Source organism: Lycorma delicatula, chromosome 1, assembly GCF_047948215.1.
Source record: "Lycorma delicatula isolate Av1 chromosome 1, ASM4794821v1, whole genome shotgun sequence".
Lineage (NCBI taxonomy): Eukaryota > Metazoa > Arthropoda > Insecta > Hemiptera > Fulgoridae > Lycorma > Lycorma delicatula.
In genome coordinates this window covers 309,676,528-309,702,270 of record NC_134455.1, presented here as the reverse complement: position 1 = coordinate 309,702,270, position 25,743 = coordinate 309,676,528, and the positions used below count along the sequence as shown (strand labels likewise).

At 32.0% G+C, this 25,743-nt stretch overlaps 1 protein-coding gene across 1 annotated transcript in view; it reads right to left on the bottom strand.

The window, feature by feature from the left end:
* Positions 1-12,500: 12,500 nt before the first annotated feature.
* LOC142317866 (uncharacterized) overlaps positions 12,501-25,743 on the bottom strand; it is a 38,208-nt gene continuing 24,965 nt past the window's right edge. The window contains exon 5 of the mRNA XM_075354413.1: positions 12,501-12,535. Coding sequence (XP_075210528.1) covers positions 12,501-12,535 — 35 coding nt within the window. The remainder of the gene's footprint in view (positions 12,536-25,743) is intronic.

Here is a 25,743-nt window from a genome sequence, read left to right as displayed (position 1 = left end):
CCAAAAAGTGACAACAGGATTTTCCATCAACGTATCTATAATGGTAGAAAAAAACATAAAAAATACATATTAGGAAACTGAATTTTTTATTCCATTTGTGTGACTTAGTTGTGCTCATACGAAATTTACAGACCGGTTCATTCAAAGAGTGTTGTTAACTAAATACTTACAGCCAATCAAACCTTTTCGTGAAACATGTAATAAGTAAATAAATTTATATACTTAAAATTTTTGTAGAAAAAATCACTTTTGCCAGGTTTTCTGTCTTAACAGAAAATCTAAATACAGACCAAAATTTTATTTTCATGTTTGCTTATGGTTTTAATTAATAATATTGTACTAAAATATTACGGCAGTCATATCATGATGAGTGTTTTAATTAAAAAATAAAATTCATGTTTACTACGCTTTTATTAGTTTTGAAATTGTAATTGTTTAATTTTTAATTTTTGTTTACAATAAATTTGTAATTATAAAATTTACAACTTTTGTTGTATAATTTTTCTTCAGCTTTACCCAAAATAAAAGGTCGTAACAAATTAGATGTAATTTCAATAAATTTACAAAAAAGTGATTTATTTAATAGATTTGAGTATAACAAAGTGAATACAGATTTATCTGTATAATATTACTAAGTTATTGTTAAATACGACGCAGTTGACTCCATACTAAAACCATATAGAACCTATTAAACGAAGCAAAATTAATAGCCTTGCTACTTAAGAGGCCAACTTGCAGTTTAGATAGAAGGTAAGTGTATTAGTCAATTTGATATGCGGAAGTTGGAATATAATTTCATGAGCCTTACAAAGCGCGTAGCGTAATGTCCACGACACAAGTCGCTTGCCTAAACCAATTACGGCCCCTAATGCTGCATCTAAACTCATTCCAAAAGGCTACCCCCTCCTAGCTGTCTGTTTTTATGAAACTCTGATGTTCTATTTTTATTCAAACAAACCCATCCTTTGACCCACTCAATTAGCAATTACTTGAAAATTATAAATAAATAAAACACTTCAGAATTAATGATAAATCTGACAAAATGAGATTAAAACACTTATTTATAATCAGAAAACTTTTAATAAGTTATAAATTATTGCACAACTAATCTGATAATCGAGGCTAATCTATTACTTAAAAGGGTTTTTATCATTTAAACAATGCCGATCCTCTGCTACCTTGAGAGTATTTCTGATAAATCAAGTTCTTAATACGTAAACTCTTATATAAAAACATTTTTACACCTTAAAGATTTAAAAATAAAAATCATGTAATCATTCCATTATATTTAATGATAAAATTTATGTGCTTTGTAGTTTCTAGTTAAATACAGATTTAAAAAACACAAAGTTATTACATATATAACATTATATATTATATTTTAAAAAACCATTTCGGATGTATAAATTCGTTTTAAAATTACATTAAATAACTAAAGTTATAAAATTTTGTTATATTTCCAATATTAAAGACTTAATTGTATCATAAAAAAGAAGAATATAACAAATATAGTAGCTCTATTTCAACTAATCAAAATTTGTTTTATCTAATTAAACTGAGGTATCATATTGGTAGTATATAAAGAAATTCTTCGAAGAATATTTCCTAGTAAGAAACTTTTTACCGGTGATGTACACAGGAACACAGATTTTAATATTTATTTTAGTAAAATTGTTGATTTTCGTATTTAGCATGTGATAAAAACTGTTTGGAAGCGATAAATATGCTATATTACAATTGTAACATAATTAAGTCTTTTTTAAAATATTGCTCCGTTAATCCACGTTTTTCGTAATCTTTCTACAATTTCATTTTGTACTTTAATTAATATTTTATTATAGTCAAATAGTATAGTCAACACATGAGTTCGAATTCGGTTGTACCTGTATTTTTAAGCAATTGGCTCCCCAGTAGTGTCTTCTCAATATAATTTAATTGATGGGTTCTTATAATTTATAAAAAATCCTGAACTAGTGACCCGTAGATGTAATAACCTGGTGATACTCACCAGAATATTCAAAAAACGGTTCGATCTACGGATCTTGACACAAGAAAGCAGAACTAAATATCTATAGCTTATCAGAATTTTATAGAAAAAAAATCAAATAGTTATGCCATGATTGTTTTTTTGGGGGGGTTTTTATAATGACATCATCAAGATGTTTTCATTCAGTATGTTCTGGAACAAGTAAATTTTTAAGAATTATTTATATATCCAAAACAGCATTTATTTGTAATTTATTTATATAGAGATACAAAATTAATTTATATTCGGATTATATTGCATTACAGGGTTATCAACCCTGAAACTTATGCTTTGTCTCAATAATATTTGCCTCTATTTTCCCGCACTTCTAGTTAAATTTAAAAAATCCTGATAGCTCCAATTTTCATATAGATAATCTACAAATTTTACTCTTTTTTGGCGTAACGCCTTTGTCCTTCTACTGATCTTTTACACTGTTTTATTCAATCCTTCATCCACTATGATAACTCCCAAATAATTTTCTTTCCTGAATTATTGTAATTATATTTCTGTTCTCGTTAACTTTTCTCATAACTTCACTTTAATTTTTTTACATTGTCTGTCCATTATCCCTTCTGCAATTTCCTCTACGCCCACGTTTCAAAATCTTCAGCCTTTCTTTTTATATTTTTCTTAGGAGTATTCCATTTATAACAGTTCATAAAACACGCTTCTTTAACTCATTAATAACAGTTTCATGTTCACTTGTAATTCTTTTTCTTAAGCTATTTAATCCCAAGCGCTTGCATTATTGTAATTTTTTGTCTCTGATTTACGACTTTTTAAATTTTTGTTAGTTATGTTATCCTATAAAAATAAATAGACGTTTTTGTATTTATTCGGAGAAAAAGAGTGAATTTGTTTTTTCAAACATTACCACTTTCTTATTAATTAAGCTTTAACTACTCTAATAATATAAATTCTGGTTATTTTTGTTCGAAAAAAATATGTACTCGGAATAACCGAGCTCCCTTTCAGAATTAAAAAATGTAACCTAGTACAGATTTTATGGGATTTAATTTTTTAAACACAAATAACTTTTTGCATGAAATAGTTTAGGCTTTCCTGTACTATTAAGTAACTAAAGTAATAGAAATTTATCATCTTAAGGGAGCCAAAACTTATTCATCCATCTTAGAAATAAATCTATTTTCACAATCAACAAAAAATAAAAAAATATATTTTGCATTTATCCCCTTAAAAAAATAAGTAAAAATTATACTTCAACAACTAATTATTTGCTGAACAAACTAGGCACACATTATTCATCAGGGAAGTTACCCGAGTTACCTGTTGCACTAATGCTAATGTCCATCATCTTTAAGTGGTTAGTAAATCCGTTTAGAGATATAATTGAATACTACTAGTGAATTACTTCGTGTTTGTACGTTAAGTTTCTTGGGTTTGTTTTAATTTACTGTGTTTTTAAATTTCGTATTTTACAATTGGCAGAGATCTTGGTTTTTTATTTTTAAATTTGCATATTTTGCTTAAGTTTATGAATGTGTGTACGCATACGTGTGTGTATGCGCGCGCGCGCGCGCGTGTGTGAGTTTGTGAGAGAGAGAGAGATTGAGAAAGAAGAGAGAAATTTCTCATTCTATCTTTCCATTTTACCTCTTATTAAAAAAATTGATTTTAAAGGTAGACAATTATGTAAATGATTGTTTGTGGATCAAAAAACGACTATAATAAATACACAGTCTTAAGACTTTTGACCTAGAAGGAGAAAGGGAAGAGTTCTGATTATTTCCAACCTTGTTTAAAATATATATCAAATATTGAAGATGTGATGAGATTACTCTAGTAAAATATGAAGATCAGAAGGAAGGAAAATAAATTCTGTAATGTTTCCAAAAGAGATAATTTCGTTTTTTCGAGATGAAGTATCAGATATTTAACAGATATTAACAGATATTTCACAGCATGAAGTCATCGTGGCTGAAACTTGAATGCGAAAAAAGGTTAGGAAAATAAAGGGATTGAGAATAAAAAACAATGAGATAAATATTCACACAAATAATAACTGAATAATTAAAACAGTATAGCTTCTTTGGTACAGTTTTAACTTGTAGAAGTGAAAATGAAATAAAAAACTACAATAGAGATGGCTAAGGAAACGGTTATTGGGAAGAAACATTTATCTAATAAGATGGCATTAACAATTGAGGAAACGTCTCGACAAGTGCTATGATTGGCGTGAACTTCAGAATTTAAAAATCGAGTAAATCAAAAAGAGCAAGCAATGAGGAGATTGAACAACTACACTTTCTTACGTAAACTTTAAACTAATCAGCAAAGAGTAGTTTGTAAGAAGGTACACTGGATGGGACACGTCATCAAAGGAGAAAGGATTCCTCCCTTTCTCCAAAGGGAAACCCCTTTCCTTGCGCATTCACTGTGCACTATTTTAACAAAAAAGCTGGAAGAATTTTTTTGTTAAAACAGTTCTAGAAAAATTAGTAGATCGTGGAAAAAAGAAAGGCAACAAAGATTGAAAATAAATATATTTACATACCAAGAACTCAAAGGTTTGACTGAATGGGGAATAAACAGTCATGGTGCATGGGACTTGTACCAGGTAACCTAATGATTTTATATTATGAAATTATATACAATAATAGTACAGTTCCTTTGTTAGTTATAATTTAATCTTTCAAAACTGTAGCTAACAAAGGAAATAGTTTATATATAATTTAGTTTTGGATAAGTTTCTATCTGTTTAGTTTATTAATTTATTTTTAATACATTATTTTATTTACAATACTACTGATAATTCCTCTACAAGGAAATCTTCAAAATTTTCTGAAAAATTAAATCCTTTGTAAAATAAAACTAATTCATTTTTTATATTTTTAATATTTGTGTTTTTTTGGAGTACTTTATAAAAAAAAGTAGCCCATCTCCGTGGTGAAGTGTTAGCGTCTCGGCCTTTTATCCAGAGGTCGTGGGTTCGAATCCCAGTCAGGCGAAGCATTTTTTATACGGTAATAAATAATCTTCATTTCATATTCTCAAGGCCAAAGCGTCGAGATTGTGTAGTAAATTAATCATAAAAAACAAATAATAAAACAAATTTACAATAAATTTATATATTTAAACATTTACACCTTAGAAGTACAACTGTTGTATGGTTTTATTTTTTTTAACAAAAAAAAAACCTTTTTTAAATCATTTAAAAGTTTATAAATCCTAAAATTCTAGTAATGTTACGTTGTTTGATAATATATTTTAAACCTAGTTTATCAACTTTTTTCACTGAGCAACACAAGTTTTACTGCCCATTATTAAAACCAGTTTGTCATCACTGTTAAGATTATGTACGAATTAAAAGTGGCTTTTTAATATTTTGTTTCTTTAGATTACCTTTAATAATAATTCAAGAAACATTGGTAGATTTCTCAAATTATTATTTTTTAAATATTTTAAATTGTTTTCATATAAATTTAATTTAATTTTAAGAGTATTTCAACATTATATAAAATTGAATTTTTGTTTTTCTTCTCTTTTAACCAGTTTATTTTATGACAACACTGATAAATTAGATTACTTATATTGTTCCTTTCTAATTCATTATTTTAAAATCTCAAGTAAAAATCAATTAATGGAGATAAATAATTACTGCATAAAAATAATTATTTCTATTTTTAAAGTAATATTTATCAAATTTGTAATTACAAGTATCAACCCAAAAATAGTTTATAATATAATATAGTTTGAAATTATTTCGAAATTTTTGCATCATTTTGTGTTTAGACTTTATCATTTCTATAATAATATTAATTATTAATGACATACTTTAGAGAAAGAATCGAATTTCTTAATTCCGAGGTTGAATACTGTATGTGGGTCTAACATGCGAATAAATACAGTAGGAATTTAAATACAAGAACACACACAATTAATATATTAAGTAAATAAAGAAAGTTTCAAAGAATATTAAGTGAACGTGAAGGATTTCCATAATCATGTATGGAATTTAAGGAAACTGATAAGAGACATTTCATTAACTTTTTAGGGCACAGAACGTACGAGTCAGCTAATAAATTATCCAGATGTAACCTACACACAACTGGTGCAATTAATTTCTTTCAGTCTTTAAAATAAAGCGATGAGATTTTTAAATTACTTCAGTTATATTTTACTATCATTTATTTTGGATATCAACTTACTTGTTCTATTGAACACAATTTTACTCCATAAATGTCCACACAGTTATTTTGATTGTTCAGATATGTATGCATATAATAAATAAATAAATATAATGGTAGTCTTAACTTAGCAAATAAGTGTTAATATCTAAGTGCAGCGTATGAGTCATGTAAACTTAACCGTGTTCAGTCATTTGAAACTTAATACATTTCAATTAAATATACAAAAGTTATTCTTAACGTTTTTAATCGTTTCACTTAACAATGTTCCTGAAATGAAAATACACGGGATAAGTTTTCTTTCTTATTAACATATTTCCATAATAATCTAAAAATTTAAAAATAAATATTTGCCTTTTAAAATATTTGGTTCATTTTATATAAACTCTTGCTAACAAAAAATACTACTTTTTAGAAATAATTCTTGTAGTTTTTGTACTACGAAAAAGTTTAAAAGTTGGCTACAAACAAAATTTAATGCGATATAAAAAATAACGTTGTTTTATTATTATATTTAAGAATCACCATTACTGTCAGTATTTTATTTCAGTAAATATTTATTATTTTAAAACTTATATAGATTTCACTGGAGTATGAATAATTCCTGTTGGGTTAAAATAAAATTAAAAAAAAATGTTTGTTTATTTTTTTACTTTTTTGAAAATAAAGTAATAGATTTATGTTAACAGAAAAACGAATTTAGAATAACTATTAATAAAATCTGATGTGGACCCCACATCACTTCCTTGTACGCCTACTAAATTACATATACAAATTTTTTTTAGTGAGAAGTACATAATATCTTATTTCATTAATAACTTTCGATATTGTTCCATATTTTTTTTTTTATTATTTATTTTATTTTTTTACAATCAGAGGTTAATAAACCTCTAAATAAATAAAGGTAAAAGTAAATAAAGGAAATGAAGTTGGATTCGAACTGATGTGCTTTCCACTTGTAAGATCTGAATATTTCTTTAATTAAAAATTTAATTGGCTATAACTCTGAAACCAATGAAACAAGTACCACTTATGAATATCGTTGAAAAGCTCATAATGAGGGCTTACTACTGCAGTTGAGAAAAAAACCAAAATTCAAACTTTTTGGATTTTGGGCTTTTTTTTAACCCTTTCCGTTTAGCCGATTCCAGTCAAAAGGGGAGGTACACATCTAGATGTTACAACATCCCAACCCCGTAGAGGAAGACACCCGCCTTGTGACGCTTCCGGTCGCCGCACCCTCTCCCTCCGTTAAAAGCCCTGATGCACTTTAACGGGAGTCGTCTTTCGCCCTCTATCTTTTTACATCTCACAGTAATAAGCCAGGCCTTCTTGGGGTGCCACCGGTGTAAATGCCTCGGTAAACATTTACATCGGTGATTTTTAAACTCAGCTTTTGCCTTCGCTATAGCCCTCGTCCGGACATCTTGAATGTCCGGACTATTTCAGAGGGCATCTTGAGATGCCCTGTGAAATAGCTAACCGAGTTCGCGGAAGTAGGAACCTCGCGCCTAGTTCTACTTTTACTGAGCGACTTTATTGTAAATGTTTCAAGATTTCGAGTCAAATTGAAAAACAACATACCATCAAAAATGTTGATCGCAACAACGAAAATTTAGTCCTAGTTCCCTTAATGAATTCAACTTCAGCTCATACCCCTGACTTGGTTAATTTACGGACCCCGGTCTGGTAAACAAGGGAGAGAAGGAAAGACCTCCTACTCCCACTCAGCTTCATCGCAGAGTCCCGCGTGAAAATTACTTAAACTACTACCATCGCTAAGATTCCGCTACACCTCACGGCTGCATGGGAATACGTGCCCTCGGCAGTGCAAACGCAATCCCACCGACAATGATGTTTGCTCATTCAAAAACTGCCCTCATCTAAACGGCGCTACACCTCACGGCTCTCATACCATCGGCAGTGCAGTCTCCATTCCGCCGACAGCTTACATTCAAATAATAATCACCAAAATCTCTATCTAACCGTGGCTAAATGCCAACACGCCTACCTCCGGCCAATCAACTGCCCGGTCCCTAGCCACCCGGGGTGTTACTGTACTATACCCTTTCAGCCGTCCTGCACAGGGCGACGAAACGGAGGAAGCCAGCCACAATAGTAAATTCTCTGCGAGTCTTCCAGTTGACTCGCAGAACAAAGAAGGAGTCCACTCTCTCGAGTTCCCTAACAATTCTGGTACGTTCAGCCTCGTACCGGGGACAAACATAAAGGACATGGTCCACAGTGTCGACGACCGTACAATCCAGGCACCAGCCCGAATCAACCAAACCAAACCTGGCCAAACTATTCCTAAAAGCACCATGTCCTGAAAGGAATTGAGTTGTGTACCGATTGGGGGAGGTCAAGCTAATTGCTCGTAGCTCCCTAAAATTTGGAAATATACCATTCGTGCATCGACCAGTAGAAGAATCGTTCCACCTACCTTGCCAAGAGTCAGAACCTTGGTCTTCGATTTCTCGCATACGCCCAGAAATAAGAAGGCCTCCTTTCTTAGAAACATACCGCTTGCTACGTTCCGTAGCTAGAATATCAATGGGTTTAATACCGGTGATCACAAAGACTGCCTCTCTCGAGACAGTTCTGTAGCCGCCGTCAACAGCTAACAATAGAAAACGCTGGGCTCGCAATAGAATGTCCCTAAAACATATTTGAATTGTAAACTATGAGCTCAGACGGGCGCAGCGTACAACATTATGGTCTCACAGATACCTTTGTAAAGAATACGCATGGTACGATAATTCAACCCCCAATATGAATGGATGACTCTACGAACACCAAAGAAAGCATCAAATGGCCTTCCTTGCGACAAACTGAAGGTGCTCCTAGAATTGAAGCCTCTCATCAAGGATGACACCCAGATATTTCTGAACGGTGACATACCTAATTGGAAAGCCGTCCATCAGAACAGGCGCGGGTGAGGAGTCGCTACCAGACGTCTTTTAAGAAGCATCATAGTGGTTTTCTCCGCACTGAAAACCATCTTATGCTGAAGACTCCACAACCTGAGAACCTGCATGCCTGTGTCGCTCTGAGCTCTATCTCGCCACGCGATTAAATCTCAACTGCCCTCTTGTAACATCCACACTCCTTCCTATTCACGGAGTGGCAATGACTCTTGCGCAACCGTTTACAGTTGACGCAAGTCGGAGCCACTTTTTCTGCGCACAATCGTCACGCTTATGGTCCTCTTCACCACAATGCGCGCAGACCGACGCTTCATTGCAGAATTTGGCCCTATGGCCGAAGCGACAACATTTGAACCATCGCTGCACATCAAGGTACTCCTTGACGCGGCAAGATGTGAAATCCAGAAAGACTCAATCCTCCGACAAGAACTTCTGGAAGAGACCAGCACCTAACTCAAATACTCCGTCATACCTTGGGGCATCACGTTTCCCTGTATTCAAGATAAGCCTGCATTCTTTCCTGAACGCTGCCTCTTCCCAAGTGGGTGTTCTGTTCCCTCATGAGGGTCAGAACCTCCTCATCGGAGGGGCTTTGTTCTATGTCATAAACTTTGGCACGGGGCCTACGACCGCGCTTGGGATCAACTTTGGCCTCATGCTTCTTGACAGTAGGAGAGTCCTGGATGACTCGAACCTTGTTATCCACAACAATGACTACAACCTTGCAGGTCTCTTTGATGTCTCTGATCCTTAGGCCTTTCCGGCTGGAAGGGCAGCCAGAATGTTCTTTTTAAGCTCCATGCTGGTCTTTGATGAACCCTCTGGTTTGTTCACAAAAAGAACCTCCGGTTTCTTGGCCTAGCTGACCTCTCTTTTGCCACAAACGACCTCAGCATAACTCCTGGACTGTGCTCGAACAGGAGCCGGTTTTTTAACTACCTTGACCTCATTGGTCTTGGAGGACAAAGTCTCATAGCCTTCCGCCACAGCTGAAAAACCTTCCTGAAGTTTTAACAAGCGAGGAAGAATTGTCTTCCTCGCACCTGAACCGATGCTGCCGGGAAGAACAAGAAACTCAATTAGGTAGTCCAGGCTGCCCTGGACTGCTTTGAGCGGCGAAGCAGGACTGCCAGGTCTGCCCTTCGCTTTACGGAATGCCTCTACCACAGGATTAGGTTTACCAAGGATGAGTGTCCCTGTATCCATCTCGGAAACCCTATTCTCTGACGAAGTCGTTGGAACAAGCTCCGGCTTCCTCTTCCGCCTGGATTTCTTCACCTCGGTAAACTCTGTCATGACCGGAGATTCCCTAGACTGTTCTGACATGATTAACGAGACGCTCGCTGTCTTCCTCCTAACTGGAATATTGGGCAAGCCCACTGGTGTGACGACTGCCCGCAGCGTTCCACGGGCAGCAGGAGACCTTAAGTATTCCTGTTACTCTCCGTACCTCTTAACCACTTCTATGAAACTACGGATTACGGCCCTCGTTCTTAAAAGAACGCGAGTATAACTAAAAAGAGTATTCCTTTTTTCGTGACGGGGACTTACGACCAGATATCGTTGCCCCCTCTTCGCCGTGGTGAGGCGGGTACAAGTTCGCAGAAATCTGTGCTTTGTACACCGCAAAAAAAAGGCAAATTGAGTCTGAATAAATTGATGCTTAACAGCCGCCGCAGTGTGCTGTCAGAAACTGCTTGAACTGTCGGAAGTACACACGCTACCGACAGTCAAAACACTAACAGCAAACAAATAGCTACAGAATTCTCTGGAATGCATCCAGGAAACCAGAGAACTAGACATTACAATAGTCGAAATCCAAAATGTCAACATCCTATGGCTAATAGTTTTTGAGTTATGCGAGATACGTACGTACATAGGTACAGACGACACGCCGCAACTAGTCAAAATGGATTGAGGAATAGTCAAAATGGATATTTCCATTGAAATCTGAAAACCGAAATTTTTCGCGATCACAATACCTCCTTTACTTCGTACAAAGAAGTAAAAAATATAGGGTAGAATGCATAGCCTTCTTTATTGAAGTCGTTTGATAAATTGTGACTAATAGTAATCGTTACTATTATTTTTCCTAAGCAAAGCAACATTTTAATAATTTTTAAATATAATTTCATTCTCGTCAAAGTCATCTAACTTTTAATTAATATATGCATTTTATTGTTGTGCCTATCACAATGAAGATAACATTTTAAAATACCTATTCCTCACTGAAATAATTCTTATTTAAAAATGACTGCTAACTTGAAAACTGTTGGAATAAAACCCTCAAAATTTTGGGAGTGGGTAGGCAGAAATGATTAGTTACAAGGGAATAAATAAAAAGGGTAATTGTAATTTTTTTAATGTTTATCGGGTTTAAAAATGAGTAGTTAAAAAAAAGTATTTACAAACAATTATAGTTTATTTTCTATTAAAAAAAGAATTCTTTTCAGCATACTGATTATATAGTTATCAGAAAAGATAATGTAAAATAAAATAATACTAAACTTAAATTTTTATCATTACTACAATACAAATTAAGCATATTACCATGGTAAAAATTTAAAACAGCTGCTCGAAATGTACTTATAATTTTTTTAATAAAGAATATATTTAGTTCATTCAGTTTATTTTAAGATACAAATAATAATAAATAACCAATTATTTTATTATCCTTTTTGAATTGCATCAATGTTTTTCAGGTGATATTCTGCATCACATAATTATAGGGATATATTCCTATTTATTGTAGATCACAATCCGTTTCATACAAAATACAATTTTTTTTTCACTAAGAAAAATACCTTTTATATATTTTTTAAAATAATTCTTGAATTTCTAGAAATTTCGATTCCTGTATATCTACAAATTAAGCCTTTTTCAACATCAGAGGTGCTAGGATTAATTAATGAAGGGAAGATTTTAAAAAAGGATCCAGGCTTTGATTTAATTAGTCAAGATAAATGATTACTTAAAATTGATTTATTAAGATTGATTACTTTAGATTGATTTGATTACATAAAATGTAAATAATGCTTCTATTTAAGGCCATCCGATGTATAACAGACTTTTCAGTGGGATCCTCAGAACAATGTGTATCCTATCTGAGTGGAAGGTTTCCCATATAGTAATGGTCCCGAAGCCAAGTAAACCTCTTCATGAAGTTCCTACAGACCTATAAGTCTTCTACCGATATCATCCAAATGTTTGAAAAGCTGTTTCTCCTGAGGCTGTGACCTATCTTGTAGCGAGAGGATATTATACTAGGTCATCAATTTGATTTCAGGAGTGGGAACTCTACCATTGAACAAACCCGCAGAGATGTTACCATCATAACTAGATGTTTGGAGGAGAAGTACTGCTCAGCAGCGTTTTTGGATGTTCAGCAGGCCTTTATTATGGTCTAGCAGCCTGTATAGTTCTTATATACTCTGTAGAAAAAATATTTCTATATTACCTTATAAAATTTAATCATTCATTCTATTTACGAAACTAAAATCCGAAGCTATTAAAATGATTCTCAAACACAACATTGAATTCATGGCGAAACAGCTGTGTGTTTCTCTATTCTGTAAAGTAACTGACTCAAATTACAGTATGATAATTACAGTTTTAAGGTTAGTGATAAGGTATGATAATTACAGTGTTAAGATTATTTATGTGTGTGACTGGTATGTTACTAACCTGATTTTCTGGTTACTTAATATAAGTTATTCATGTGAATCATTTGAGATGAAGCAAAGAATTCAGAGTAAAAGTAATTAAAATACGGACATGCGAGAAAATATAGTCGCAATAGAATCAATATAGTCTTATTAAAGACAAGATTTATTGTATAATAAAGGATGAAAGAAGGAAAGATTTACACGTATCCTGACCCCGTAGGGAAGACAACCTCCATGTGACAATTTTGATCACCAAGCCACTACTAGCTAGCCCTTATGAGCTTTACCAGAGATCATTTACAAAACCTCGGTAAAAGGCATCTCTCAGCCTTGTTCTTGCCTCAGTCAGGATGCCATTGATACGAATACCACATGTGAAATTCCCATCGGTGTACTACTGTCATTAAGAACTCAAGAAAAAAGGAAAACACATCTAAACTAAGTCTCAAACAAGACAGAATAACAAAAATAACAAACTGAAATCCACTATGATCCATTCGGTCTGGTTTCGCTAATTAACACGGTGATCTAATAACCCGATAATATCGAGCCGACAGTGTTCGTGCGCATCAACTCGAACTTGAAGCATTCATACAAAACGTGATGAAGTCATCCAACTGTCCGCATTGCAGACACATTTCTGAGTCCATCAGGCCAAACCTCTTCAGCAAATCCCTAACTGTGTCTAGAAAGATATTGTGTCAAATACTTGTTCAGGTATACCCAAGAGACGCCCTGCAAACTAACAACATCTGGAAAGAGAGCATGCGTATAACGTCCACCCTCTGCCCCATCCCATCTGATCTACCACAAAGTATTGCCATGTTATTCAATTTCCCGGATTTTTTCAGAAGATAACTCACCTAACGTCTTGGAAATATAACGCTGTTGCTTCTCTGACGCAAAGAAATCTATCGGTTTCACGCCCGCAATTACCAATTACCAAGATCGCTTCCCGTGAAATCCTGTGGTAGCCACTCGCTACAGTTAATAATATTTGGCGTTGAGCCCTAAACAATATATGTTAAAATAGGCTAAGAGGCTAAAATAAAATAGGCTTATAGGCTAAGATAGGCTAAAATTCAAAAGCTATTGAATTTAGCTTTTGAATTTTAGCCTATCCGCCTAGACTGGCGACTTACATAGCATAATTTCTTCGCAGACGCCCTTATACAGGATACTCATGGTCTTAAAGTAAAGGCCCCAATCAGCATTGACCACACGTCAAATACCAAGCAAGGCACCACAGGCTTCTCCGTAACGTATTGAAGGTAGTTCTTAAATTGAATTTTCTCATCTAGACCCCCGAGTTACAATGGAACCTGAATATACATTATATGTTGGCCTCCCATCGAAACACGGACTCGCCAACTCACTGCCAAACGGCCTTTGAGGAGCGTCATCGTGGTCTTCTTCGGGCTGAATCATCTTTTGTTGATGATCGCACAGCTCGAGTATCCTGCAAGAGTGGCTCAGATTTCTACCTCCCTCCGCTAACAACCTTCCACCAACAGGAGCCCATCGTCAGCATAAGCCATGATGTGACACCCGCCGGGCTACCTCAGCCGCAGAAGAATCGAACTCCACCACCCACAGCAAAGGATCCAACATGCTGCCCTGGAGACAACCCTTAGACAACGTCTTTCCTATCTCATGGCTGCCCTCGCGGAGCAGCACACTGAAGTAACTTTGCATGACCTGCATTTCACTCAAAGTGCACTCTCTTTTTTGCAGTTGATATATGGCCGAGGGCCACCAAAGATTATTAATCCCCCTAGAAATGTCCAGAAAAATTCCCAGGACATATTCTACTTCACTAGTTGATACCACACTCATCACACGGAATATGATGTTCTCAGTGCCTTTTCCGGGACGAACCCGCAATAGTTCTCCATCAATAAGTCGCGCGAGATTAACCTCCCATTTCTACGAAGGTAAAGAACCTTTTCAAAATCCTTAAAAATTACGCTAGTTGCGTCAAGGGCCAATACGAGAAACAAATAGTGGGATCCTTTTCGCCAACTTTAAACAATAATTTTACAATTCTCTTCTTCCAACAAATCGAGAAGCATCCGCCAAACAACAGTTTATTTAAAACGCCCGTGATAATTCGCATGCTCATTCCATCTGAGCAAACAAGGAGCTCCAACGTTTTTCCATCGAAGCCCGGGGCCTTGCCGCTACGTAATACATACTACAGATAGTTTGAAGCATTTTCGCCTCAGTAATCTCTAAGGTCAATGCAACCCCGCAAAAATGAGCGACCTCATGTCGCATCCGCAGATGATATGCCTCTCTCCAGCTTCGTCATCATCAGCCAGTAAATCGTCAAGTAATCTGTGTAAAATTTCAATCGTATCTGAAATTACACCGATCCAGGTGGAGAGAGCTGACAGAAGAACGTGTTTCCTACGTTTGTGTCCCAAAACCCTATTTATGACTCCCCAGGAATTCTTGTTCCCTTGCTCATACACAAACGAAAGCCAGGAATCCCTCTTCGTCGTTCGAACCTTTTGAAAATACTGAGATCTACGATCCCTATCAAGTTCCAAACACCATTATCCGCTTTATATCTTTGCCAGCTTGAATTTGGAAGTATATAAAATACGAAACAAAACGTTATTTAGCCACAAACATCTCAGTCTTGATTTCCAGTTTGATTGATTTTAAAGCAGGTATTTTTGGAGAGTGAATATAGGCAGTTTTTTCCAAGTAATATATATGTTTTGTCAGAAATGGTTAATTTAAATGAAAGAAAGAACCAGTAAGTTAGTTTTTATTTGATAAATGAAAAAAAAAGAAATAAAATAAAAAAATAATTATGTAAAAAAAAATTACTTAGTGAATGAATTTGATATTTGTATATAAAAATGGGATTTAAATATTTGGTATCTGTATGATCGGTGTATTTCTATTTTCACAAAAAAGGAGATTAATCGGCTACTGGTCTAATTAGCAGAAGTGTGTATGAGAAAAGAGGTCTATTTATACGTAATAATTGATTTGTATTCATCCAATCAGTGTTATTTAAAAGAAAAATTATATCTGATTATTAAAATTAAATAAGATTATTAAAATTATTATATGGTTATTAAATTATTTCTGGTTTATTATTATTTTACCTTCCTCTCCATCACAATAATAAATTACACGACTATCCAAAAAGGAGCGTAATTTATTTAGAATATATGTTTGTTCCACCGTAGCTGAGCCGATTTAAATATATGAATCCGAGTTTGAATCCTTACATTACCTGGAGTGTCATAGGCTATATAAATATGTGTGTGTGTGTGTGTGTGTGTAATATATATATATATATATATATATATATATATATATATATTAGAAGTTTCTTTTTAATAGCCCTAGGCGATTTTCTCGTATAATAGGCACAATACGAAAAGATTACCTAAAAACGTAGTTAGATTCGAAAAGAACACCTCACGGTGACCTTGGATTTGACCTTGAACTTGACTTTATTTCAAGGTTAACATGATTTTTGAAATGGAATGACCTACTTTTGACCCCCCCAATAAAAAGAGAAAAAAATTTGCATTGGAATATGTGGTCTCACATATGTTCTTAGACCTTTCTTGAAGGTCATATAGCTAACCATCACAGATATACGATAGCGCTATACGATCTTAGTGCTATACGATAGCGTACTGAGTTAGTGTTATACGAGTTTGCGAGATAAATGACCTGGAATAAATAATTCAGGACTATTATATAACCTTCAAAATGCGTAGCTCGTTTAACACTATCTCTGATAGTTAGCCTATGACCTTCAAAACATATCCAAGGCCATATGTGTGACCACGTATTCCAGTGTAAAATTTTCTGCTCTTTTCATTGGTGGGGTCAAAAGTAGGTCATTCCATTTTAAAAAATCGTGTTAACCTTGATATAACGGTCAACGTCACCATAAATATTCCCTTTCAATCTGAGTAACTTTTTTGGGGTCATTTTTTCTATTTTGAGTAGTTTACAAGAAAATTGACTGGGGGCGATTAAAATGGAACACACACTCTCTCTCTCTCTCTCTCTCTCTCTCTCTATATATATATATATATGTGTGTGTGTGTGTGTGTGTGTATGTGTGTGTGTTGTGTGTGTGTGTGTGTGTGTGCAGGTGATACAAAAGGAAAGGCAAATAAACTCGAAACTGATTCTCAAGCTTGAAATAAGGGAAAAGATTCATACAAGCATATGTCCGAAAACGCGAGCCGTAACTTTAAACGTGAACTGAAATTTCAGTACATTAGGGGTAAACGTGATGGTTTCTTATGTTTACTGAATTGAAAAATCTAATAAAATGAGTCGCAGAACTGAATTTCTCTTCATTTTCATGATATCTAAAGTAAAACAGAAAAATTCGGTGACAAAAGACGTTTTTTAGTTTTGAAGTAGATAATTTCATAAAATGACTTAATAAATGCATAAATTTTATTACAAAACCATGTAAAAAACTTTATTCTGAAAAAATTGATTTAATAAAGCCTATGAAAAACAAAAAAAACAAAATTAACTTTTATTAACAAAAAAAGTTAAAAAAAATCTTAAGAATTTGTAAAAATTGAAAACAGCTGTTTTTATATATTAAATTTAGATCTCTCAAAGATTAAAATATTTTTAATTTACTTTTAAAAAAATATAATCATTCTCATTGTTGTTGTGTACTTAGGGTGTGTTTGTTCCATCGTAGCAGCTCAACGGCTGAATAGATTTAAATGTATGACCCCTCATTGGAATCCTTACGTTACCTGGAGAGTCATACATATATATATATATATATATATATATATATGTTTAAATAAATTTAAAAAGTTTTAAAACAAAATTGTACGACATACAAATACTATATAAAAATTGTCACTCGCAGGCTTTTTAATTAACCTGTATTAGTAATTTTCTATTTTATATATTTTATTTATTCTACACTTTTTTTTATTTAGATTAAATAAAAGATTTTTTTTTTAATTTTTTAAAAGTAGTTATATCTGCCTGTAGTAGTTAATAAAAAATGAGCTAACAAAATACAATATAGGAGTTTTCAAAAATGGTAGATAATAGAAAGATTCTGAGTTCATATTCGTTTTCAGCATCAAAAAGTAGATTAAAATCATGCGTCGCGTGATAGGAAACAAAAAATATGTTTTCAATGTTATTTTTATTTATCATCAATAGTCTAATAATTCTTTAATCATGCATTCAAGTCCATGAGATGAAAGATATATATATTTTTGAATAATTAATTCTATAAAATATAAATGTAAAAATAAATCGTTTCAATAATCCAAGTAAACGGAAAAATCTAAAAACAGGCACAATACGTTACTACGTATTACTTGAAAAAAATTTATTGAATTGAAAACTGAAACTGGTGAGTGAACGTCTTTTAGAGAAACATGAACCATTTTGCTATTAATTTTCGGTTTGATAAACACAGGTAAATTCAACTATGTTTAAATAAAAACGGGTATTTTATAATTTCTATTTTTTTCGCAGTTCGTAACAAGTACTTCAGGGTTACTATTTCTCTAGAAATATGTTGTATTGATTGCGTAACAACTAACATATTTTTTTTTTTAGTTTTCACCCAATTATGGTATTCTTGTACAAAATATCTTTCGGTTATTAAAGTAACAACTACTGCAAGCAAATATAATTATTAATAAAAAAGGACTACTCTTTTCTTTAAGCTAAATAAAAAAATGTGTGAGTAAATAAAATACGTATTACTGTGACAGAGAGGATGGTATCTAGTTTTTCTAAATAAACATTTAGTTTTTCTCTAAAATTTTTATTATAAGATTTATTTCATTTTTATGTCATAAAATGTATATTGAAATAACACATAACTGACTAATCAAGTAACAATCCAAACCAAGATATTTATTCCAGTTTTCAAAGTAAATTTTTCTCATATGTTAAACATACAGATTTTTCGGCAATGATTTTTTTTTTATGAAGGTGAAGCACGTATCTCAGTATGGACTTATTATAAAATGGAATAGGCTGTAGATATACTGAATTAACATGAACATCACAATACTTAGGCCTGTACATTACATACATTGTCCAAAGAAATTTATTTTTATAATTTCTAAGAGTTTAATAATTAACACTTTATTAATCACAACTTGTTTATAAATATATGTATTATATACATCCTTGAAACAAAGCTGATATTTTTATTTTTATTCTCATGAAGTTTCAATCTTGTATTAACCCATTATGTTTCAGTTGATTCGTTAAATAATCACAACTTATCATAATATATTTCCGATTAATCAAAATTTAGATTTGAATAATAATTTCCAATTTCCTTCTTCTATGTAAATTTGTAAAATATCTTGAACTTAAATTACTTATTATTTCATCATAGATTTACCCAATCGTAATAAAAATTATGAAAATTAAATTCTTTATATTTTATTACATTAGTAAATAACTTCTAAATTGTTTAAAAATTTTACATGATCCAGATATCTTTAAATAAAGCGAGTATTGGTTAATTTCAAATAGAAATTTCATTGAAATATTATTTTGAAAACAAATGAAAGCATTGAAAACTGATCCGGTTAATAATAAATTAATTGAATTTTTATGTTGTTTTATTTAGTATAATATTCACAACTTTATTGGAGTTAAGTCATAAAAGTAATTCATATTATTTCTATTAAAGATGAAAATAAAAATAGAAATTTTGAAATTAAAGATTATTTTACAAAATAATTAGGTTTTAACTATCAAGAAAATTATATATTAGGTAACACAATAAAATTTACAAAATTTACCTAATAATCAGCAATATTAAAATGTTATTTGTTCTTTAAAATCTAATTTATATTAATAAAAAGCTATAAGAATAATTAAACCTGAATTAGCTTTCTTATTTAAATGTAAATTGTAGACACGAGATTAATCTAACTGAACCTTATTCATTCATTTTTTTTTTATTTAGTTTATTTTTTTGGTTTTAATCAAAATAATTTCTTTACACATTGTCCAGTGAATTTTAGTTTAAGTATTATTAGATATAATGTCGTTAAAAAAACGAATAAATAAACTGAACGAGCGAACATTTGTCAGCATAGTATTTTACAAAATAAATCAATTAATTTTTACCAAAATCCTAAGACAAATTTTAGATTTATTTTAAAATAATCTACCCATAATTTCAAAATTCAGGCTTAAATATGTGAGAGAAACTGTGCAAGAATCAAATAGCAGTAGTAAAAGAATAGAAGGTGAAGAAAGACGTATTTATTTATTAATTTTTTTTTTTTTTAGAAAGAAGTGAGAAACGGAATAAATCTGTTCCTGTTTGTTTTTCAAGTTGTACGTAAAAAAAGAGTACTAGAATAATTTGAGATTGAAATAATTTTGCCGTAAAAAAATTAAAATTTCGTTTCGATGATGGCATTGTTCATTTGGCAGAAACTAAAGATGAGTTATAAGAAATACTGAGTAGCATGAATTTATTGATTGATAAAGGAGGATTTCAGACAAGAAAATAAATAAGGTTGGCGGAACAAAGGTAACTCGAAATTCAAAAGAAAGGAAGATAATAAGGAAACAAATATTAAGATAAGATAACATAATATCAGATGATTCGAAAAGGACTTTAAAATTTTAAAAGCATATACAAATTTATTGAGATGAATTACACATTCGGTTGAGGTCTCATTTCATAGTAAAACACGTACAGTAAGAAACTGTACTAGTTTCTTACCAGTATCAGTTTGGTTTGATATGGCTTCCATTTATAATGCGACATAAATCCAAGCAGAAGTCGGTTTCATTCCAGACTGAAGCCAGTAAGTCAGTCGGTACCTTTGCAGCTGCGTATTAATTCGAAGTCCTAGCTTAACAAGATCCGCAGGCAAAGGTGGTATATAAACCAGATCTTTAATGAAATCCAACAAGAAAAAAATCTGTCGAGGTCAAATCTGACCATGCAATTGGTCCTTCACGAGCAATCCACCGACCTAGGTCGGTGGATTGAATCAGTAGGTGGACCTGCGTCGAATATAAAAAAAAATCTCGGATTGCTATGAGTAGTGAAGTGGTGCCCCATCATTCTGATAGTAATGGCGTTCATCTTACTCATCAACGGTCTAACTGAGGAATTAGAAAATGTTGAAGCATGTCCAGATAAACGATTCCATTTACGGTTTCCTTCTGGAAGTAGAACGGACCGCAAAGATTTTGTTTCCTTAGGGCACAAAAAAATTGATGTTAAAGCTATCATGAATGTGTTGCAAAGTTTCGTGAGGGTTTTTGCTACTTCATATTCGACAGTTACGGGTCTTCACCTTGCCAGTGATATAAAACGTTAACTCGTCACTAAAAATTACATTGCCTATAAATGTATCTATGTATATCTGCAATTCTATCCATCATTCCACTCAGAAAAACTGCAGCTGAGCAAGTTTGTCGTCATCTGTAATTTGTTGAAACAGGGTTAAAAACATTTGTTGAAACAGGCTTCAAGTGCAATTGTTTACGTAATACGCACCAAACAGTAGCTTGTGGAATGCTAGTCTCACGTGAAGCACGTCGAGTGGATTTTCTTGCGCCTACGTGGACAGCTTTCTCCAGAGTTTTTCCACAGTAACTTCAGGGACGCTTGGATGTCCTGGTGATTTTGTATGTTTAACAAAACAATCTGTCTCAACGAAGGTTTGGTGCCAAGAATAAATTTTATGCCTACTAAGAGGCTCTCTACCGTACTTATTACGAAAATTACGTTGAACTGCAGTTTCCGACTGCAAATTGTGAAACCAAAACACACAGCGAGCACGTTTCTCAGCAGTAAATGTATTTGTTTTCAACAACACTGGTTACAGCGCTGGTGGCAAAGTTCGGTACTAATGAACTACATGGGTTAAAACTTGATGTGTTTTGCTATGAAATTAGACCTCAACCGAATCTATGATTTATTTAAATAAATTTTTATAAGCTTTTAAAATTGTGAAGTCCTTTTTGAACCACTCTGTAAACTAGAAAAAGGATAAATTTTTAATTTAAGTAGAAAAATTACAAAGGATGGATTACGAAGTTATGTTAACATCAAAAACGCAGACTGGCAGAACAAAGAAGCGTTTTCTGTAAAACGAAATCAGGTAATATCAAATATGGATCTAAAAATTACAACAAAAAAAATCTTAATAATAGTTCTGTGTCGTACCGATGTATAGTAATAAATCACATTAAATAAGAAAAACAGAAAGGGAAAGAATAAAAATTTTTGAAAAGTGTTGTTAGAAAGATGTTGAAAACTGAACGGACTGATGATGATCAAATTGAAGTAGTCTGAAGATGAAGAGGGAAAGAGAAATTTGCGACATAGTCATATAAAGAGATAAATTAAGTTTGATGGGCCATGTATTAAAATATCCAAATTTAGTTATTTTTGTGATGGAAGGAATTATTGTGAAAGATAAAGCTGTAGAAGGCAAAGACTATTGAAGTTTGAAGATAAGCGCAGAACAAAAAGGATTGGATGAATGAATTATAGCATCACACCAATTGTGACTGTGACATGTAGAAACGTATGGGTGAGTATCGTTTCACGTATCACACACACACGCGCACGTGCGTGAATTATAATTAATTAATTTATAAGTCTCGTCATTTTTCAATTTATAATTTTTCCCCTAATGCTCGTTTTTTTCTTTAAACAATAATAAAATACTGTTTTCGAAAAAACTAAACTGTCTTTTGTAAGAAATTGCATCAATCAATGATCCTTTTGTTTTGAAACACAGTTTTTTTTTTTTTTTTTTTTTATATTAAAATGAATGCTAAACAGTAACAATAGTCAATAAAGAACAAAGTATTAATTAATTTCCTGATATCATTTTTATATCAAATTATTTTAGTGATGTCCACCGATGCTCCACCGATGCCAGTAATGTACAGTACTTGTACAGAGCTTTGAATCCTAATGTTATTACTCCTAATGCTACTTTTAACAGTACGTATTTTAGAGAAAAGACAACATAATAATAGTTCTATACTCGGAGAATGGTAGAGCTAAACAGTATCTTATTTTACCTAATTTTCAATAAAACAAAATATTCTCTATATTTGTTTACTTGTTAAATATATTATATTGCTGATCACAATGATCTAAATTAATTTAAGAATAAAAACAAATATTTTAATGAAAATATGTTTTTGTAAACTTTTGCAAAGTTAAAAATAAAAATATAATTAATCGGAAAATATATCTTTTAATTACTATTCAGAAAACGATACGAATAACAATGGGAAGATATAACGAAAAATGTCTTTAAGTATATTTTTGTTTATTTTTAGCAGAGCTTAATTTTATTGAAAATCAATAAACTGTAAGGTATCACGTTACCTTGTTTCTTAATGGCAATTATAATATAACACAGATTTCTTAATTATTTTTTATTCAATTTTTTTTTTTAATTCTATAGTGAATTTATTTACTTTCATTTTATTCTGGTAGGTTTTAACTTTTTATATATACTCGTATTTATTAATTTTCAAATTCTGTTTTCAGATTTCAGTTTCAATTTTGCAGTGTAACATTTATCATTAATTCTTATAAAAAATGTAAGATGATTAAAATGATTTTAAAAGATTTTATCTAATATTAATTTTATATGCATAAAAAAAGAATACTGCTGAAAATGAAAAAAGAAATTATTAAATTGAAAACGCCCACCTAGCTAGTCTAGTGGTTAACTAATCGTCGCAAATGAGTGTTTAACCTCTGATTTCGAAGTCGATGGTCTGAGGTACAAATCCTAGTAAATGTTAGTTGCTTTTACTAGGATTTGAGTGCTAGACCGGTGGACTTTGGTGGTTGGGATTCAATTAACCACATGTCTCAGGAATGTTCGGCATGAGTTTGAACAAAAAAATAAAACTACACCTCATTTATATGTCATATACATCATCCTCATCTCACTGGGCTGAGGAGAGAGTTGCTTATTGTTAACTAATTGAACAGATCGTAATGTACACATTAGGGGAATAAAATTTAAACTGTTTATAAATTCTGAGAATTTAATAAAAAAACTAAACGGGTGGGGATAATAATAACTGTGTTACACCTTTTTTGTTATGAACGAAGTGATCATGCAATAATCATCAAAAATTTGATCGTGTTTAGAAGTAGAATTTTATTTATTTATAAGCAAAAGTTAAATATAGAAGCTAACACTGAAATGAAACATCTTATATTTCGAATTTTCTATTTCTTTACAATTTACCATTTTTAACTATGACAGTTAATTGAACAATTATTTTTATTTATAAGAGGTTCAGAATTTAGAGGTGAACCCTTTCAACTCTAAAAGTGAATAATCTTTAGGTCACTATTAATTTAATATTTACTTTATTTGAATGTAAATCATATTTCTTAGAATTGCATTTATGAAATATTTAACCACCTCATTATAATAGTAACTAGTTGACCCAGCAATGCTTCGCCATTGCTAGATTTGAGTATATATATGTAGATTAAATGAACACAAATGAAAGTTTGATAAAACATTAAAAAATTGAACAATACGGAACTTCACAAAATTTAACATTTCCCTTTTTCCCTTCTTCTCTTCTTCACTCTTCCCTATTTCCCTTTCTCCCTATTTCCCTTTCTCCCTATTTCCCTTTTTCTCTTTTTCACAAAAATATTTCTTATCACATAACTAATATTTTTTTCTGAATATGAGCCAAATCGGACCATAAATACAATTTTCCGAAATATCTTGTCCCCATCCCCACCTAGCGAGTCCAAATTAATTCAGAACCTTCGCGGACGTGCGCACAATATTTCACCAAAGTTTCGTCGTAATCGGATGAACGGTTTAGGAAGGCATAAGAGACATACAGACAGACAAACATTCATTTTCATATATATAGATGATTATGATATAGATATATAGATGATAAGGTTTATAGTATTTAAAATAAAACTATGACTGTTTAATTTTTTTTTTTTTAATTTGTCTGGATACAACTGATTACTGTTTCACAAATAAATAACGAAACCACAATCATTAAGTGTAATATTTAAAAGATTTCCTACAAGTTTCACGTTTCGTATTGTTGCTGTTCCTCTGTTTGCATAGGTTTTTTTGTTTCGTAATTTGAAATTTCTTTATAGATTCGGTTTTGATGATTATCTCTAAATCAGTATTATTAAATAATAGTGATAATTATCAATTTATGCTGCTGTAATTAATTTATCTTCCCCAAACCTATATATTAAAATTGGCATTTTCTTGAAGTTGTAATACTAAATTCAAAAATAGATTTAAATCTGATTTACAAATTTAAATTGACTCCAGCAAGAATGTTTTTCAAGAATGTTAGGTTATTTTTAAAAACTTTTTTAGACTAGTATGGGTCGGTACGAAAAGCATATCAATAAAATGTAAAATAAGCCTACATTAGTGCAATCTATAAGTTATTTGCTTCTTTTTTTGTTTTCGTTGAGTACGTACTATTCATATAAATTTTATGTTGCCTAAATTTTCAAGAAATTAACTCAGAAGTCACAGTGCTTATTTGGTACATTATATTGATGCTTTATTTATTTATTTTTTATTTTATTTTAGTAAAAGAGTATACCTTCAAAAGTAAGAAAACAATTATCCAGCTTCTTCATTTCATTCTTTCTTATTATATACGTTACTGTATTCAATAACTTGTTTAATTTTATTCGGTAATTTAATTAGGAAGTGGCGTACAAGTTAGGTAAAAATCTTTTAAATTATCTGTAGAATAAGAAGTAGCTTGAAAGAATAAAGAAAGAACGACACCCAAGCAAGAGGGAATAAGAGATATATAATAGAAGACAGAGAGCAAAAGATAGAGCGAGCGGTAGTATCTGTGACTGTGACTGAGGGAAGCAGTTAACTTATTATGGCTAGAGGGGAGTAGAGGCGCACCGGCTGATGTCTACTATGGATAATCTGCCGATT